Source organism: Zootoca vivipara, chromosome 6, assembly GCF_965207765.1.
Source record: "Zootoca vivipara chromosome 6, rZooViv2.hap1.1, whole genome shotgun sequence".
In the NCBI taxonomy this organism is placed as follows: domain Eukaryota; kingdom Metazoa; phylum Chordata; class Lepidosauria; order Squamata; family Lacertidae; genus Zootoca; species Zootoca vivipara.
Window position 1 is genome coordinate 56,178,714 of NC_142589.1, and position 16,339 is coordinate 56,195,052.

General features: G+C 48.5%; 1 protein-coding gene across 2 annotated transcripts in view; it reads right to left on the bottom strand.

The window, feature by feature from the left end:
• Positions 1-4,959: 4,959 nt before the first annotated feature.
• Positions 4,960-16,339, bottom strand: part of KCNQ4 (potassium voltage-gated channel subfamily Q member 4) — a 90,390-nt gene continuing 79,010 nt past the window's right edge. For both annotated transcript variants that reach the window (XM_088672249.1, XM_035121190.3), the window contains 5 exons: positions 13,019-13,236; positions 12,295-12,397; positions 11,382-11,513; positions 9,495-9,621; positions 4,960-8,519 (listed from right to left, as the gene is read on the bottom strand). In XM_088672249.1, the coding sequence (XP_088528375.1) occupies positions 8,301-8,519; positions 9,495-9,621; positions 11,382-11,513; positions 12,295-12,397; positions 13,019-13,236 (799 nt within the window). In that variant the 3' untranslated portion in view covers positions 4,960-8,300. The remainder of the gene's footprint in view (positions 8,520-9,494; positions 9,622-11,381; positions 11,514-12,294; positions 12,398-13,018; positions 13,237-16,339) is intronic.

Genomic DNA, 16,339 nt, shown 5'->3' on the forward strand with positions numbered 1-16,339 from the left:
CCAGGAGGCAGAGTTGGAGGTAGGCTGCTGAAGAAGCCAGGGAGTCTCCCCCTCCCACTGTGACCTGCTCTCTCCCCCTGCCCCTTCCACATCTCTCAGTACATGAAGAGGAATGAAGAAGGCAGAGCAGAGAGAGACAAGACGAAGGAGCTTCAGGTTGCTGGAGAAGGTGCCAGTGCAGGAAGAGACTTAGAGAGTAGTGGAAGGTGAGGACCTTCAGTTCTCGCAACTGCCTCATTGGGGCAAGACCTACTGGGAAGAGTCGCTGTGATCACTAGGCTTGAGCTGTGTTGTTTCTCTGAATAAAGAGTGATACCTTCACTGATACCTTGTGAGTTATTGCTGACTTGCTCCCGGCTCCCACCTTGACATGGGGGTGCCCAGCACTGCAGAAGAAGAAGAAGAAGAAGAGTTTGGATTTGATATCCCGCTTTATCTTAAACCACTGAGCCTAGGGCTTGCTTATCAGAAGGTCGGCGGTTCGAATCCCTGTGACGGGGTGAGCTCCCGTTGCTTGGTCCCAGCTCCTGCCAACCTAGCAGTTCGAAAGCACGTCAAAATGCAAGTAGATAAATAGGTACCGCTACAGCGGGAAGGTAAACAGCGTTTCCATGTGCTGCTCTGGTGTGCCAGAAGCGGCTTTGTCATGCTGGCCACATGACCCGGAAGCTGTACGCCGGCTCCCTCGGCCAATAATGTGAGATGAGCGCGCAACCCCAGAGTCGGTCACGACTGGACCTAATGGTCAGGGGTCCCTTTACCTTTACCTTTATCACTACCTGTAGGAGTCTCAAAGCGGCTAACAATCTCCTTTCCCCTCCTCCCCCACAACAGACACCCTGTGAGGTGGGTGGGGCTGAGAGACTTCAAAGAAGTGTGACTAGCCCAAGGTCACCCAGCAGCTGCATGTGGAGGAGCGGAGACACGAACCCGGTTCCCCAGATTATGAGTCTACCGCTCTTAACCACTACACCACACTGGCTGCATGCCATATTCCTCAAAGCAGAGGTGGGGAATGTGTGCCTGCAACTGATATATTTGACCACCTGTCAGTCTGCATCACCAATGGTCAGGGGTGATGGGAGCTGGAGCCCAGCACCTTCTGAAGGGTCCCCAGGTCTCCCCCCTGCTGCTTTAAGGAAAGGGATGGAAAAAAACAGCTACATCGCAAGTGAATCCTCAGTCATACATTCTGCTAAAATTCACTGCATAATTGTAACAGCTGATAATGCTATGGGGACTGGCAGACTGCCTGCAGGTATAGAAAAAATTAACAGGTAGCTCCTAGCAGCTGTGAAGGAATGCAGACCCTGGGGACGGGATAAGTGGTCACTTCCAAACACTCAAAAGGCAGAATGGGTGGTGGTGGCAGGAATCTGAGCGACTCCAGATCTTGGACCATGTCGCAACCTCCCAACATTCCTTCCATACTACCTTCGCTGTGCTGGCACCAGGCCAGAAGGCCACCCCTTCCTCAGAGTCTTCTTACGTCCCTGGGTTGGAACGAGATCAGGCAGGTAAGCAGCATACCTTTGCCCCGGCCTTGTCCTGCCCAAACCAGACAGAGACGGCTCTTTGAGATGGGAATGTTAAGAGCTCTGCAATTTGCTGGGAGCCAAATTGCTGGGAACCGCAGGAAGGGAGGGTGATCTTGTGCTCAAAGGGTGGGTTACGATTAAAACGCAAGGTCAGGTGGTCCGCGGGACGTCTGCATGAAATATCCATATTGATTTCTAATTGCATTTTTATCGATTCTTCTGTTTCTCCTGTTCACATTCTGAATTGTGTGGGTTTCAAATGGTAAGAAACGAAATAAAAGCAAGAGAAATACAATTAAGGACCTACAACACCTAAGATGGTACATCATGATTACTAGTGTAGGCTGAACTGCAATATGCAGGAAGAGTTTGGGAACCACCAACCACAGTCACATTGCCTTCCAAGGGAAAAGGTACAGGGACCCCCATATCTTTTCACCCATGGGTGGGTGTCTGTGGAAGATGGTCTTAATCAGAAAAAGGCCCCCTGGGAAAAAGATTTCAGCAGTCCCACCCTACTGCCACTGCTCCAATCGGAATTTGCTCCTTCTGCCCCATGTTTGTGTTCAACTTAATTGTTTAAATTTCAGTTTAAAAACCCCACACATGAACCATCAGGAGACTGTTCATTTCTGCATCTAGATGAGCCTAACATGGGACTTTAGCTTCATATCCGGGGGGGGGGGGAACCCAAATATGCTTAGCTCACTTATGGCAGTGGAAAATTGTGAGCTGCTCTAATAATAATAATAATAATAATAATAATAATAATAATAATAATAATAAATTATTTATACCCCGCCCATCTGGCTGGGTTTCCCAAGCCACTCTGGGCAGCTTCCAACCGAATATTAAAAACAGTACAGCATCAAACATTAAAAACTTCCCTAAACAGGGCCGGTTTCAGTTGTCTTCTAAATGTAAAATAGTTGTTTATTGCCTTGACATCTGCTGGGAGGGCGTTCCACAGGGCGGGTGCCACTACCGAGAAGGCCCTCTGTCTGGTTCCTGAAACCTCACTTCTCGCAATGAGGGAACCGCCCGAAGGCCCTTAGTGCTGTATCTCAGTGTCCGGGCTGAATGGTGGGGCTGGAGACGCTCCTTCAGGTATACAGGACCGAGGCCGTTTAGGGCTTTAAAGGTCAGTACCAACACTTTGAATTGTGCTCAGAAACGTACTGGGAGCCAGTGTAGATCTCTCAGGACTGGTGTTATGTGGTCCCGGCGGCTACTCCCAGTCACTAGTTTAGCTGCCGCATTCTGGATTAATTGCAGTTTCCAGGTCACCTTCAAAGGTAGCCCCATGTAGAGTGCATTGCAGTAGTCCAAGTGGGAGATAACAAGAACATGCACCACTCTGGCGAGACAGTCCTCCACACCTGCCCACCTCCTGTCCTCCCAAAACAGTACTTCTGTCTTATCAGGATTCAACCTCAATCCGTTAGCCGCCATCCATCTTCCAACCACCTCCAGGCACTCCCACAGGACTTTCACTGCCTTCACTGGTTCTGATTTAAAAGATAGGAAGAGCTGGGTGTCATCTGCATACTGATGAACACCCAGCCCAAACCCCCTGATGATCTCTCCCAGCGGCTTCATATAGATATTAAAAAGCATGGGGGAGAGAACGGAACCCTGAGGCACCCCACAAGTGAGTGCCCAGGGGTCTGAACACTCAACCCCCAACACCACTTCCTGAACACGACCCAGGAGGAAGGAACGGAACCACTGTATGACAGTGCCTCCAGCTCCCAGCCCCTCTAGACGGTCCAGAAGGATGTTATGGTCAATGGTGTCAAAGGCCGCTGAGAGATCCAGCAGAACTAGGAAACAGCTCTCACCTTTGTCCCTAGCTCGCCGGAGATCATCAACCAGCGCGACCAAGGCAGTTTCAGTCCCATGGTGAGGCCTGAATCCCGACTGGAAGGGATCCAAATGGTCCGCTTCTTCCAGACGTGCTTGGAGTTGTTCAGCAACCACCCGCTCAATCACCTTTGCCCAAGAATGGTAGATTTGAGACTGGGCGATAGTTGGCCATATTGGCCGGGTCTAGAGATGTTTTTTTAAGAAGCGGTTTAATGATCGCCTCTTTCAGTGGGTCTGGGAAGGCTCCCTCATAGAGGGAAGCATTCACCAACCCGCGGAGCCCATCGCCCAGCCCTTCCCAGCTTGCTTTTATTAGCCAGGATGGGCAAGGATCAAGGAGACAGGTGGTCGGTTTCACTCGTCCAAGCAGCCTGTCCACATCCTCGGAGGTAACAGATTGGAATTGATCCCACACAACTTGACTAGACAGGGCTCTAGCACTCTCCCGCCCTGGCCCTGCTCCCACGGTGGAGTCTACCTCCTTCCGAATCTGAATCTGGCCATTGGGATGCTGCCAGGGACCATCTTTTAGCAACCATCTAAATTATGGCCCAGGGCTGAACAGCTTGACATGGCAAGCAGCCTTCTCTCTCTAGGTCAAGGCAGGGGTCCAAGTCTCTTCCAGTTCTTGTGCTTCTTCCTAGCCCACGGGGGCGGGAGAACCTTTGGCTCAGGGACCAAATCTCTCCCCTGGTGCTTTGCACCCTGATTGTTTTTACCTGGCTGGAATGTATGTTTGATAATGCCTGTTCCTTGCCTGGGTGGAGGATAGAGAGGACTGTGTGTGCACAACAATGATAAAATTGACATTTGTTGCTTCATCCACTTTTACTTGGGATCCTGCCCACCCACCACTGGAACATGGCCCCAGGAAACCTGCCTAGAAGGGAATGCGGCCCCTGAGCTGAGGATTCCCCACCCCTGTTGTAGCCCAAGGCATCTCCTGGCCCTTTTATAGCTTCTTCCCAACTTCTTGGAAGAACAGAAACAGCAGGAAAGTCAGTAACTACCGTCTCCCCTCATCTTCCCTCTCCCCTGCTGGACCAGGCTCCTCCTCCAATACGCTGCCAGTACAACTGTGCCCCCATCCCCAATATGCCAATGTCTGCTTTTTAAACTGTGAGTAGCTCATTTCTAGCCATGTTGGTCATTTACAAGAACCATGTAACAGAAAGAATTGGGAGTCTCAAGTTTGCTGGTATTCCTCTTCCCTCCCCCTCCCTATTTCCTTTTGTGTCATCTGTTTTTGGATGGTAAGCCCAAAGGCTGGCACTGTGTTATTCTTACTGATTTGTAGGCCATGCTGGGAGCTAAACATCAGGGTATAAATGCTTTGAATGAATAAGTGTAGAACTTTCCCTCAAGAGTAGGCTTCAATAGCCTTGAAAGGCAAGGGGGGTCCTAGTGATTGCCATATCTCACTCATTCTTTCACCCCACCCCATGCAGATTGACAGACAGTCATTTCCAAGATGCAGCCCAAGTTAACTCTGGCCCCCATCCACACAGCCCACAGGTTTCTACCACAAACAGATAATTAACGAGACACACAGGCAACCGTCTACTGAAAACTTTAATGAAACAAATAAGTTAATAAGTTAATAAAGTGAGGTACTATTCATTGTCTCAGAAACAAGGTTTATTTGGAAATCCATTGGAGGGTCCACCTCATTTACCTTGGTTGGTCAAAGCCATGCCCCTCCTCTCTTCCTCCCCCAACCGCACAAGCCCCTTCTCCCTCCCACTTTTGGAGACGTCCGTCTTGGATGGAAGACTTGGGGTGTGTTCTCCAAAGACGCCGTGTTCAGTGCATTGAGAGGTGGGGAGAGGTGGGCTTCGGTGGGCTGAGAAGTCAGGAAGAGCTCTAGCCATTTCTTCAAGACACATGCATGAGCATGCAAAGGAGAAAGGTGCACGGGAGGCCAGAGGGGTTTTGTGGCATGCACCCTAAGGAGGCGTGAAATGGAAGCAGGGCCTTCCCCCTAATCTGATATCTCCTGGGGCAACTGGATCACCCTGGTGATGTTGCCTGTGAGGTGAAAAGAAAGGGATAACCTTCCAGTTTTAAACCCTCCTCCATCTTCATGTATGACAATGGTGGTGGTGGTGGCGCTAAGAAAGAGAAGACAAAAGCAGTGGAGAAGGGAAGACAAAAAACCATGAAGAAGAGGAAGACAGAAACAATGAGGAAGAGGAAGACAGAAACAATGAGGAAGAGGAAGGACTTTGATCTGATCTCCTGCTTAAAAACAATTATTATCCAATCAGGGTGGGAGTACACTGTGAAATCCAGGTGGCCAGGTAGAGGCCAGAGAAAGGGGAGGAAAGGCAGAAAGGAACAAGCCATTCAAGCTTGTAAATTATCATGGGATGGCTCTGTACCAACAAGAATGTGCAATGGAAATGGAGAGCGAGGAAGTATATGGTCCCCTCAAACTACTAGATCTAAGGGCCACTGTTTACACAGCAGCAAGCTCAGGTTTGCGGCAGAGTGACAACTTGGCAGAGCTGCAGTCAACTGTGGACCTTTGACATGCATGCTGGTATGATGCATGTGCTTTTAGACACATCTGGTTTGTATATTATTTTTGCAGATGAATTTCTAATGCAGAGTTGGGAAATCTCAGGCCCATGGGCCTCTCTCTCTCCGGATCTTGGGGCTTTTCACAGGCCATGCCTCTTCCTAGTCCATGCCCCTTTCTCCAGGCCATGTCCTCCACAAGTGTTTTGCCTGTGTCCTTGGAACACAGGACACAAGTTTGCCTGGATGGAGAGGGATGTGCTGGATGTGGGTGTAGGTAGAAACCTCTGGCTCTTGCTTAGTTGGAATGTTGCCTACTAGACAAAAGTCAACCCTGTTGCTCCACCCACTTTAGCTTCTGGACCTGCCCACCACGGGCATGCAGCCCCTGGAAGCTTGCCCATCAGGGAATTCAGCCCTCAAGCTAAAGAAAGATTATCCATCCCTACCTAAGTGTTGTTGTCGCTGTTGTTTTTGTAATAGCACATACCTGGAAAGGTAATGTGTCGAGAGGGCCTTAGCCACTGATCTTTCCCCAAAAAGCACACTCAAGACTGAAGTCTACAGTGATACTTATTGCAATTAAGATTAAGAAAACAGCAAAACAAACTAATTGGGAAAACTTATTAGGAAGGCAAGTCCGAGAGCCAGTGAGGTGTCATGGTTAGAGTTCTGGACCTCGGAGACCAAGGTTCAAAGCCCTAGTCAGCCATGAAGCCCACTGGGTGACTTCGGGCCAGTTGTAGCTTCTCAGCCTGACCTACCTCACAGGGTTGTTGTGAGGATAAAACAGGGATGGGGAGAGCTATGTGCACCACCCTTGAGCTTCTTGGAGGAGAAAGCGGGATAGAAATATAGTAATAAAATAAAAAATAAATAAAAATACCGTATCATATCTGGAGGCACAGCCTCATAATGGGAACAGCTCCCAAAGATGCAGAGGTTGGGGCCTGAAATGATGTTGGAGACAAGCTTTGGGTGAGGATAGTAGGAAGGCAGTTTAGTGGGCTGCCTGCAGGAGACTGAGGGGTGGAAATCGGGGGTCAACCAGGGCCTGTCCGCTAGCAAAGGGGCTGGATTCGTTAGGTGGTCTGAGGGGAGGGAGGATCTAAAGCTACACCAGAGCGCCCTCCGTCAAGGTAACCACCACAAAACCAGAACCTCTAATCATGAAAGCCTAATGCTATTGGATGAAAGGGATGCACAATCCCTTGGGACAGGCTGGCTGTTGCCCTAAAGGTAGGAATCGGATGCAACACACCCTGCAGGTCACCAGGAACTTCTCTGCTGCTGGCCAGCTGAATTTGGCCTTCTTAGGTGAGCATATGAAGGCATCAGGATTGCCTCCGTGTCCTAGTCAGGGGAGGCTCAAAGTCCACTGATTGACTATAAAGATTGATTTCAGGTTGCATATTTAAGATTGTTGCATATCATGTTTGCTCTGCACCTGAGAAGCACTTCCCCTGCGAGGAAGGTCCCGCTGTGCTTATGATGTCGGGGCCACAGAGCAATGTCCACTACCTGGCGGGGGTGAGTGGGGGAAGAGCCAAGGTGCTTAAACACTGCCAAGAGCAGGAATAGACATTGCCAGTTATTATTCTCTTCTAGATGCAAAGGTAAGAAACCACATTCACTTGAGTCGCAATGCCCCTCGCTTTTGACCGGGGAAGAAAGGGTTACCTAGCATTTGCATAGCTGTTAGTAAGCATCTCTGACCTGGTAGAAGTCCGGAGCCAGAGGCGGTCAGATACAAGCCGATAAAGTAAAGTGTCTGGAACCACTGGTGTTATTTGCTGGGCTGGGGGAGGGGGCTGTTGGTGGTTCTTCAGCCCTGGTACCTCTGTTGACAAAGGAGGGTCCAGCCCATATGAAGTTGGATGCACCTGGAGATGCTTTTGGTAGCAGAGAACCTTAAAAGATGCTCATCAAAGGCTGAAGGGCAAAGGGTGGAGCCCTCTGCATCATGTTTCAGGCTAGTGTGGATTTCTCTCCATGGAGAAGACCACCTGCCCCGTGCAGTTCAGACTGCCAGGCGCTGCTATTTACGTAGCACTTTTTGTTTAAAAAGCCACAGAAGTGCCACAATGGCTCTACCGAGGGCATGAAAACTGCATCCTTCTTGGAACACCCAGTAATAGCAGCTTTGCTCTGCAGCTGGAAGACTTCAAGTAAAGTTGAGGTGCACTAAGAGAGAGGAGTCAGTTGGCACCCCACCAGGATGGCGAGGGTGACGAAGGGCTCTCGCTCTCGGAGCATTGTCTGTCAGAGCAGCCGGCAACGTTTGTCTATCCCTCCTTCTGCCCTGGAAGCGGAGAGGTGCCGCCCTCCCTAATATGGCTGGTGTGTAACGACCACATGGCTAGGCTGGATGCCATCTTAGTCCATGTTGGTGCTAGCCGACCGGGAGATGTTCAAGGTCTGAGCGGAGACAGAGATGTCCTCGTGGTCCACGGGGCTGTGGTAGTCGGAGGTGATGTCAGGCTCCCCGGTGGGGATTGGCATTGCCGTCAGGCTGATGGAGTTCACGGACCCTTTCCGCAAGCACTGAGAATAGACACCCAACAGCAAATCCAACTTGTGCTCAATGGACTGCACCTGCACAAAGCAAGAGAGGTCTGTCAAAGGCCAGGAGTGATGGGGGCGAGGACTCTGAACCTGAAGGGGAAGGCACTGCTCCCGAAAGAGTCCGTGCCTCCCCATCACCACCAGGCCGAGAATGTGGCATTGTCTTCCTCTCACAACTCCACTGTAGAAGACCCAGGAAGACCTGAACCTCCCCTGTTCCATTGCAGCAAGAGCCCTTTAAGCAAAGGATGTGCCAATAATTAGGCTGCATCTGTTGCTACTACTCTATCAGGGCTCCGTTTCAACTGCATGAACTCCAGAGCACAGTCTGAGCCCTGCTTTGTCTTGTATCTAGCTTGAACCTCACCGTATCCTACACCTTGGTTGAGCCTAGTCACACTGCAGAGCAGAAGAAAAAAGGGAGGGAGGGGGGGGGAAAGGCCCTCTGGTCATAGCTGCCAAGTTATCCCTTTTTTAAGGGAAATTCCCTTATGCTGAATAGGCTTCCTCGCGAGAAAAGGGAAAACTTGGCAGCTATGCCTCTGGTGCCCCAGATCAGAGTGGAAAGGGAAAACCAAAGGGGAGAAACTCAACTTTCACATCTCTAGCTTCTAGATTTGATTGAGTCCCTAGTTGAAAAAGTAGCCTCAGAAAGTCTGTCACCATTGCAGCCAAGTTCTCTCTAATGAGTGTTCAGCGCAATTCTTTGATCTTATCACCACTATGTGTTCCAGCTGGCAACGAGGCCTTAGTTTAGCTAAATAAATAAATAAATAAATACATTATTTCACATCCCACCTTTCCTGCCAAAGGAGCTCAGTGTGACAGACGTGATAAAACACTAAAAACATCTTAAAACATTTTTAAAAACTGACCACATATAAAGCTATTCCCAGCTGGGGGTTGCAAGAGGCCTCTTAAGTGTGTGCATTACAGACCCTACCCTCCCTCCTTCCCTCCCTCCCTCCTTCCTTCCCTCCCTCCCTCCTCCACTTCCAGCTGTACCTGCTTCTCCACCTTGACCACTCGGCCCATCATACTGAAGTCGTCCGCCAGCTCCACCTCCAGTGGTGTCTTCTCCCCTTTTTTCTTATCGATAGCGATAGCTCCCCGGCCCATGATCTGATCCACACTGCCAGGCAGGGAAGAGAGAAGAGACAGGCAGGAAAATGAAATCACAGATGTAACAATGCATGGAGGGTTAAGGATGCAAGGGCGAGCAACTATGAGATGGAGAGCAAAGGATACAAGTGCAAAGCATAGTGGGGACATAAGAGCATCAGAAGAGCCTGCTGGATGAGGCCAATGGCCCCTCTAGTTCAGCATCCTGCTCTCACAGTGGCCAACCAGATGCCTTGGTGGGAAGCCCACAAGCAGGACCTGAGCACAAGGACATTCTCCCCTCCTGCAGTTTCGAGCAACTGGCATTCAGAAGCACTTCTGCCTCCCTGCATGGAAGCAGAGCATTGCCATCATGTCTGCTAGCCATTGATAGCCTTCTCCTTCTCCATGAATTTGTCTAATCCTCTTTTAAAGCCATCCAAGTTGGTGGCAATTGCTGCCTCTTGTGGGAGTGAGCTCTGCAGTTTAACTGTTCTATGCATGCAGAAATACTTTCTTTCATATTTCCCAAATCTTTCAACATTCAACTTCATTAGATGCCCATGAGTCCATGTTCATGGAAGACAATCTTACTTGGCTATGAGTGATCACAGAGGAGGAGGAGGAGGAGGAGGAGGAGGAGGAGGAGGAGGAGGAGGAGAAGAAGAAGAAGAAGAAGAAGAAGAAGAAGAAGAAGAAGAAGAAGAAGACCACTTATAATGTCATAAACTCCAACCATATCACCTCTTGCCTTCACAGAGCTATAATTCCCAGCAGCCTTAAAAATAGAGTTCCCAGGATTCTTTGGGGGAAGTTGTTGTTGTTTAGTCGTTTAGTCGTGTCCGACTCTTCGTGACCCCATGGACCATAGCACGCCAGGCACTCCTGTCTTGCACTGCCTCCCGCAGTTTGGTCAAACTCATGTTCGTAGCTTCGAGAACACTGTCCAACCATCTTGTCCTCTGTCGTCCCCTTCTCCTTGTGCCCTCCATCTTTCCCAGCATCAAGGTCTTTTCCAAGGACTCTTCTCTTCTCATGAGGTGGCCAAAGTATTGGAGCCTCAGCTTCACGATCTGTCCTTCCAGGGAGCACTCAGGGCTGATTTCCTTAAGAATGGATAGGTTTGATCTTCTAGCAGTCCATGGGACTCTCAAGAGTCTCCTCCAGCACCATAATTCAAAAGCATCAATTCTTCGGCGATCAGCCTTCTTTATGGTCCAGCTCTCACTTCCATATATCACTACTGGGAAAACCATAGCTTTAACTATACGGACCTTTGTCGGCAAGGTGGAAGTAATTGGGGGGAAGTAATTTTGCTTTAAATGAAGATACCTTGCCTGATGCTAAGAGGAAGCAAGTGCCAAAGAATGGCTACAGATTTCTTATAAATGCTGGACAGGTATACATGGCACCTGCAAGCATACCAGTGCTACAAATTGAAGCCATCAAGTGGGCTTATATTGGGCAAAGTGATTCTGCATGTAAACCGGACTAATAAAAGCTATCTCGATTAATAGTTAACACCTTGAATTTGGCCTGGTAGCAAACTGGCAGCCAGCGCCAGACACCTGAGCGCTGGTGCTATATGTTGGAGGGTCTCACTCCTGTCACCAATCACGCTGCAACATTCTGCACTGACTGTAGGGATCAAGCACAAGGAAAGAAGCCCCATGAGCAATGATGGCAGTTGTAGTTCAACAACACTGGGAGGAAGGGAAGGAGGTTTTGGGTGAAAGTGGGTTTCCTGCAAGAGAAACTATAGTCCAAGCAGGCACTGGCAGCTCCACTTACCGCGTCTGGAGACTTTTGATCCTGCCAAGCATGTCCAGGTGGCCAGCTGAGTACTGCTCAATAACATCCTTGACATCATACGGACGCAACGTCTCCTTGAACTTCCTCTTGGCCACCAGGAACTTGAGGATTCTGCAAAAGTGTAAGAATCCAGAAGGCTTGAGGGAAAAGCAGCCGGATAATTTGATGCAAGAACCTGCCCTACAGAGAGAGAGACAGACCACTGGCCTATCGAGCATAGTCTGCTCTGTCTAGTAGCACCTTTCTAGGATTGCAGACAGAAGACTCATCTATACCTGCTAATTGGAGATACCAGGTGGTGGGACCTCATCCATGCAAAGGAGATGCTCTAACCCATTCCCATTACCACTGACCCATGTAGCCCAGTAAGAACTTTTGAAAAGGTGCATGGGATCAAGCCAAAGGATTAGCATCCTGTTCTCACCGTGGCCAACCAGGTGTGTTGAAGCAAAGGCGAAGTGTCCCAGAAGTTTTTGCTACCACCACCTTAGTAGTCAAGATAATCCCACAATTAAATGGTCATTGTTGTCATATATGTTTATATTTGTTTGCTTTGATATAAGCTAATTGGCTTGCGTCGATGTTATCCTTATCTGTGCACTTGGAGTACTGGGCTCTGAGCCCAGAAAGGGGAACAATCTGTAAAACTTGGGTATTTGCCACCTAGGCCCTCATTTGGACAGGTGAAGCAATAGGAAGTCAACTACCTAAAGTCAACTACCCAGCCACCCCCATCTCGAAGTTCAAGTTGTCTCATCAAAAGCAAGGCATCAATCCATCAGAGAGGATGGATGGAAGGAGGAAAGGGGTATCCAGGGCCATGCTTGCCAAACAACACAAGACAAAGTCCCCCAGGGGCCTGAACCAAGAACACTTGCCCCACAGGGCTCACCTCACTGCCCTGATGAGCATCTTCACAGCAGGCATGATGTCTTCAAAAGTCAAGTCACACTGGTAGGCCTTCTCCTCACTGCTTTCCTCTGCAGGACCATCAACTGTGAGCAGAAACAGGGCTTCATGGGAGGACTTGCCTGCCATTCCTGCCTTCTTAGTCAGTTCTAAGGAAGGCAGAAACCTCTGTGCACAGCCCACCATTTGCATAAATTTCCCTCCACTTTCCTCTTTATTTCTCTCCACCCTCCATTGTTCATTTGGGCCATAATTGTTTCTCCCTACCATCAATTGTGTGTGTGTGTGTGTGTGTGTGTGTGTGTGTGTGTGTGTTCCCCTTTTTGCTCTGATTTTGCTTATCCTGGTGTGTGCAAACAAGCAGACACAGAACAATTGCTCAATAGTATAAGCTTGCATCCCAATCAAAGTTGTGAAGATTGAAGGGCAGGAACAGGGCAGTTGTTGCATACTATCAATATCGTATTTAGAACAGGGGCGAAATTCCCCTAGCAGGTTCAGATTGATCAGTGACCCTGCGGCATCTTTATTTCTTCCTTCCTTTCGTAGTAGCATGTGGCTTGGCTCACTTCCTCAAGCTGTCTAGAACACTTTCTTCTGCAGGCATCTTGAGGAGCAGCCCCTATAGAGAAGTGCACACTGCAACCTTCTCTCCCCACCCCAGAACCCCTTCACAACCCCAAACTGTAGCTGCTCTCAAGACCTACCCTCCACAGGTGTCCGGGGCCTCAGCCTCAATGAGGCCCGGAATCTTGTCCTGTCATTGAAGCTCCAGCTCTTCTGCACCTTGGTGGGGCTGATGGCCTCGTTGACATTCTCAGTGCTGGGAGAGCGGCGGAGAGGTGGGACCAGATGCTGCTTCCCCCGGCTGCCCTGCCTCTGGGAATTGTTCAGGCGAATGCGGTCCTTGATGCCCATTTTATTGCTGCAAAGGATTCAGGGGAGGAACGGAGAAATTAGGAGGGAGGTGGGGAGCTCTTGAGCTGGGGAGGATGCAAGCAGCAACCTAAAGGGGGCTCTAGAGAGAAAGAGATAGAGAGATGTGGTGCAATGCACTCTGGTCTCTGGTGGACCAGCTGACTACTTCAAAGAGGGAGATGACTGGAGCTGACTCAATGGTTCTGACATCCTACACCAACTCTAGATGTATGTCAGAATCAGAGAGGAAATATTGGTACAAAGCCTGACCACAACAGGCTAAAGACAGGGCATTTCCCAAGGTCTTGAACTCAGAACCCGAATAAATGACTACTCTACCCACACTGAGACTCAAAGAGGTTCTTATTTAGCCTGTGGTATCTCCCCCCAACTCGTGAATTTCTGTTTGCTCACAAACCAAATTCTAGAAGTCAGGCATCAGCGAAGACCAATGACTGGTCAAAATATGCTGTGTGTCCACCAGCCTCTCATACAGCACAATCCTGTAATATTTTCCTGGGAATAAGCCCCACTGAACTCAGAGTCACTCACTTCTGAGTAGATATGATAGGATTGCAATATGACTAATCCAAAACAGGGCTGGGGAACCTGTGGCCCTCCAGGTGTTGCCGGACTACAACTCCCATCATCCCTGACTTTGGGCCATGTTGGCTGGGGCTGGAGTCCAACATCTGGAGGGCCACAGATTCCCTACCCAATCAGGAATGTAAGTGTGACACGGTGGTTCCAAGGCATGCGTGTTGTGCCCCAATTGATGCATTTTAGCCTGGATTAGTTAATCCAGAATAAGAAGGTGGTCCTAGCTAGTGTACAAATGGCAGTAGAAACTGTGGCAGTGATTATTATTATTTTTGTAATTTTGTTTTGCAATTAATGGGTGTCTTTTTTTAAAAAAAAAAACTTTTACAAATGATTTTGACTGCTTCCCTTCCACAAGGAAGGCTTTATTTTCTGCTGCTTGTGGAAGTGAAAAGACAAGACTAAATGATTGGTTCTTAAATAAGGCAGAGACAACTGTTTCAACTGTTTCAGCCAGTATCAAAGCTAAATCCACTCCTTAGCTCAGTCTTCCCCTAGTGTCCTTCAAATGTTTCTGGGTACAACTCTCCTCCATTGCCCCACCAGTCTCTGGGGCTGATTTTGTAGTGCAATATCTCTGGAGAGCCTCATGGCAGGGAAGGAAATTCTAGCTATGCAGGAGTAGGGAAAAAATCTGCATGAAAAGGGGGAGGGACTAATTTCCCCTCTGTGCTTAGTAAGGGGGCTCTCTAGGATGTGGGGACAGGCATATCATAAATGAGAGCTGCAATTCCACACAGCCTCCCCTAAAAATACAAAAGTGACTTAAGGATTAAGACTTTCTGAGAACGTCAACTCCCCCCCCCCAAAAAAAAGGATTCTAGTCTTTATCATTGCTAACAACAACATGAAAGTGTGTGAGCAAGTTTTGTTGAATTCTGATTAATATTTGCAAGGATTAGGGGTGGAGTTTCAGGACCCTGAACAGCTCCTGACCCCTCTTTCCAACTAGTAGAACCAGAATAAATGATGCAAAAGTAAGAGTTCATGCATATTTATTTAACAGACATAAGATTGCCGAATTCAGCTTGTTGTATAATTTGAGTTACCTTAGTGCACACACACACAGAAACACACACACACACACACACACACACACACACACACACAGTGCACCCAATCCTGACCACTGACAGTTGTTTTGTTGTTGTTGTTAACAAAGAAATAGGTGAGGGGAGAGAAGGAAAAGGACAAAACCAAGTCATGCCACAAAACTCTATTCATGGTCCAGATGCTACTGAAGTACTTACGGTAAGGGCTGAAAAAGAAAGAAACAAAAATATAAAGCATTAAAAGGACCAAGCGATAAAGAGAGATTGAAAGACACCGCCAGAAGAAGGAGGCCTGGAAAGGAGATGTTTGGATACTCCAGAGGTTTTGGGGGAGTGCATGGGAGCTAGCTAAAATAAATAAGTCTTTCAGTTGATGTTCTGGCTAAATGGCCAAGAGCATCTCCCTTGGTAGGAAGTTGAGGCCTCCAACCCAAGCAAAGCTGACAGTGCAAGGAAGAGGGCAGAAAATCTGTTCCAGAGCCGAATTCACAGTGCTGGTTCTGACCTATAAAACAGCAACAACCTCAGGGGTTATAATGCTTACCCCATATTTGAGTTGAGCATTATGAACTCCTGAAGTGCGTATTTCCAAGTCCCAGAAATACAAATTTTGGTGACATCACTAGCACTGACCCACCGGATTTTTTAATGAAGATCCAGCATTGAAAGAATTGCTACCACTGAGTAATCCAGAGATGGAACAAACAATATGCAGCACAGACCACATCACATAACCCTTTCTAAGATGTCTGGAGGCTATGGAAGGGGAGCCCCATACCCAAGGTGCAAGGACCAGAAGTCACCATTTGGCATAAGATCCACACAAAGGCAAATTTAACAGTAGAGGATTTTACATTTGGGTCTCATCAACTTTCCTTAAAACAAACAAAAGTCAAGAGAAATGTAAGTTTCTTGATCTCACTTGTAAGCTACTCTGGAAGGCATTCTGCCACTCAGGTACAACAAAGCATTGTAAGCCTTCAACATTGAAATAAGAGTGAATGGGCAACATGTGTCTGTCAGAAGCACAATTAAGTAAGAACACAACAAGAGCCCGCTGGATCATCTAGCCCTGAATCCTGTACTCACAGTGGCCAACCAGATGCCTGTGGGGAACCCGCAAGCAGGACTTGAGTGCAAGAGCAACTCTCCCCTCCTGCAGTTTTCCCCAAAAAATTACTCAGAAGCATTACTGCCTCTGACCATGGAGACAGAGAAAAGCCAACATGGTTAACAGCCACCCATAGTCTTCTCCTCCCTGATTTTTTCTGGAAATTGCAGCACAAACAAAAGGATGGATGAGCCCTGAGACTATCCATCTCTTGGCCACCTTCAAGTCCCAGGATGCCTTCTGAATTGGGGTGGGAGGGTGTTTCTGCTCTGGGTAACTTCTTCCATCAATCCTTTCAGCCAGGGGTTTTCAATCTTTTTAACTGGAGACACCCCTTTCCACATTGG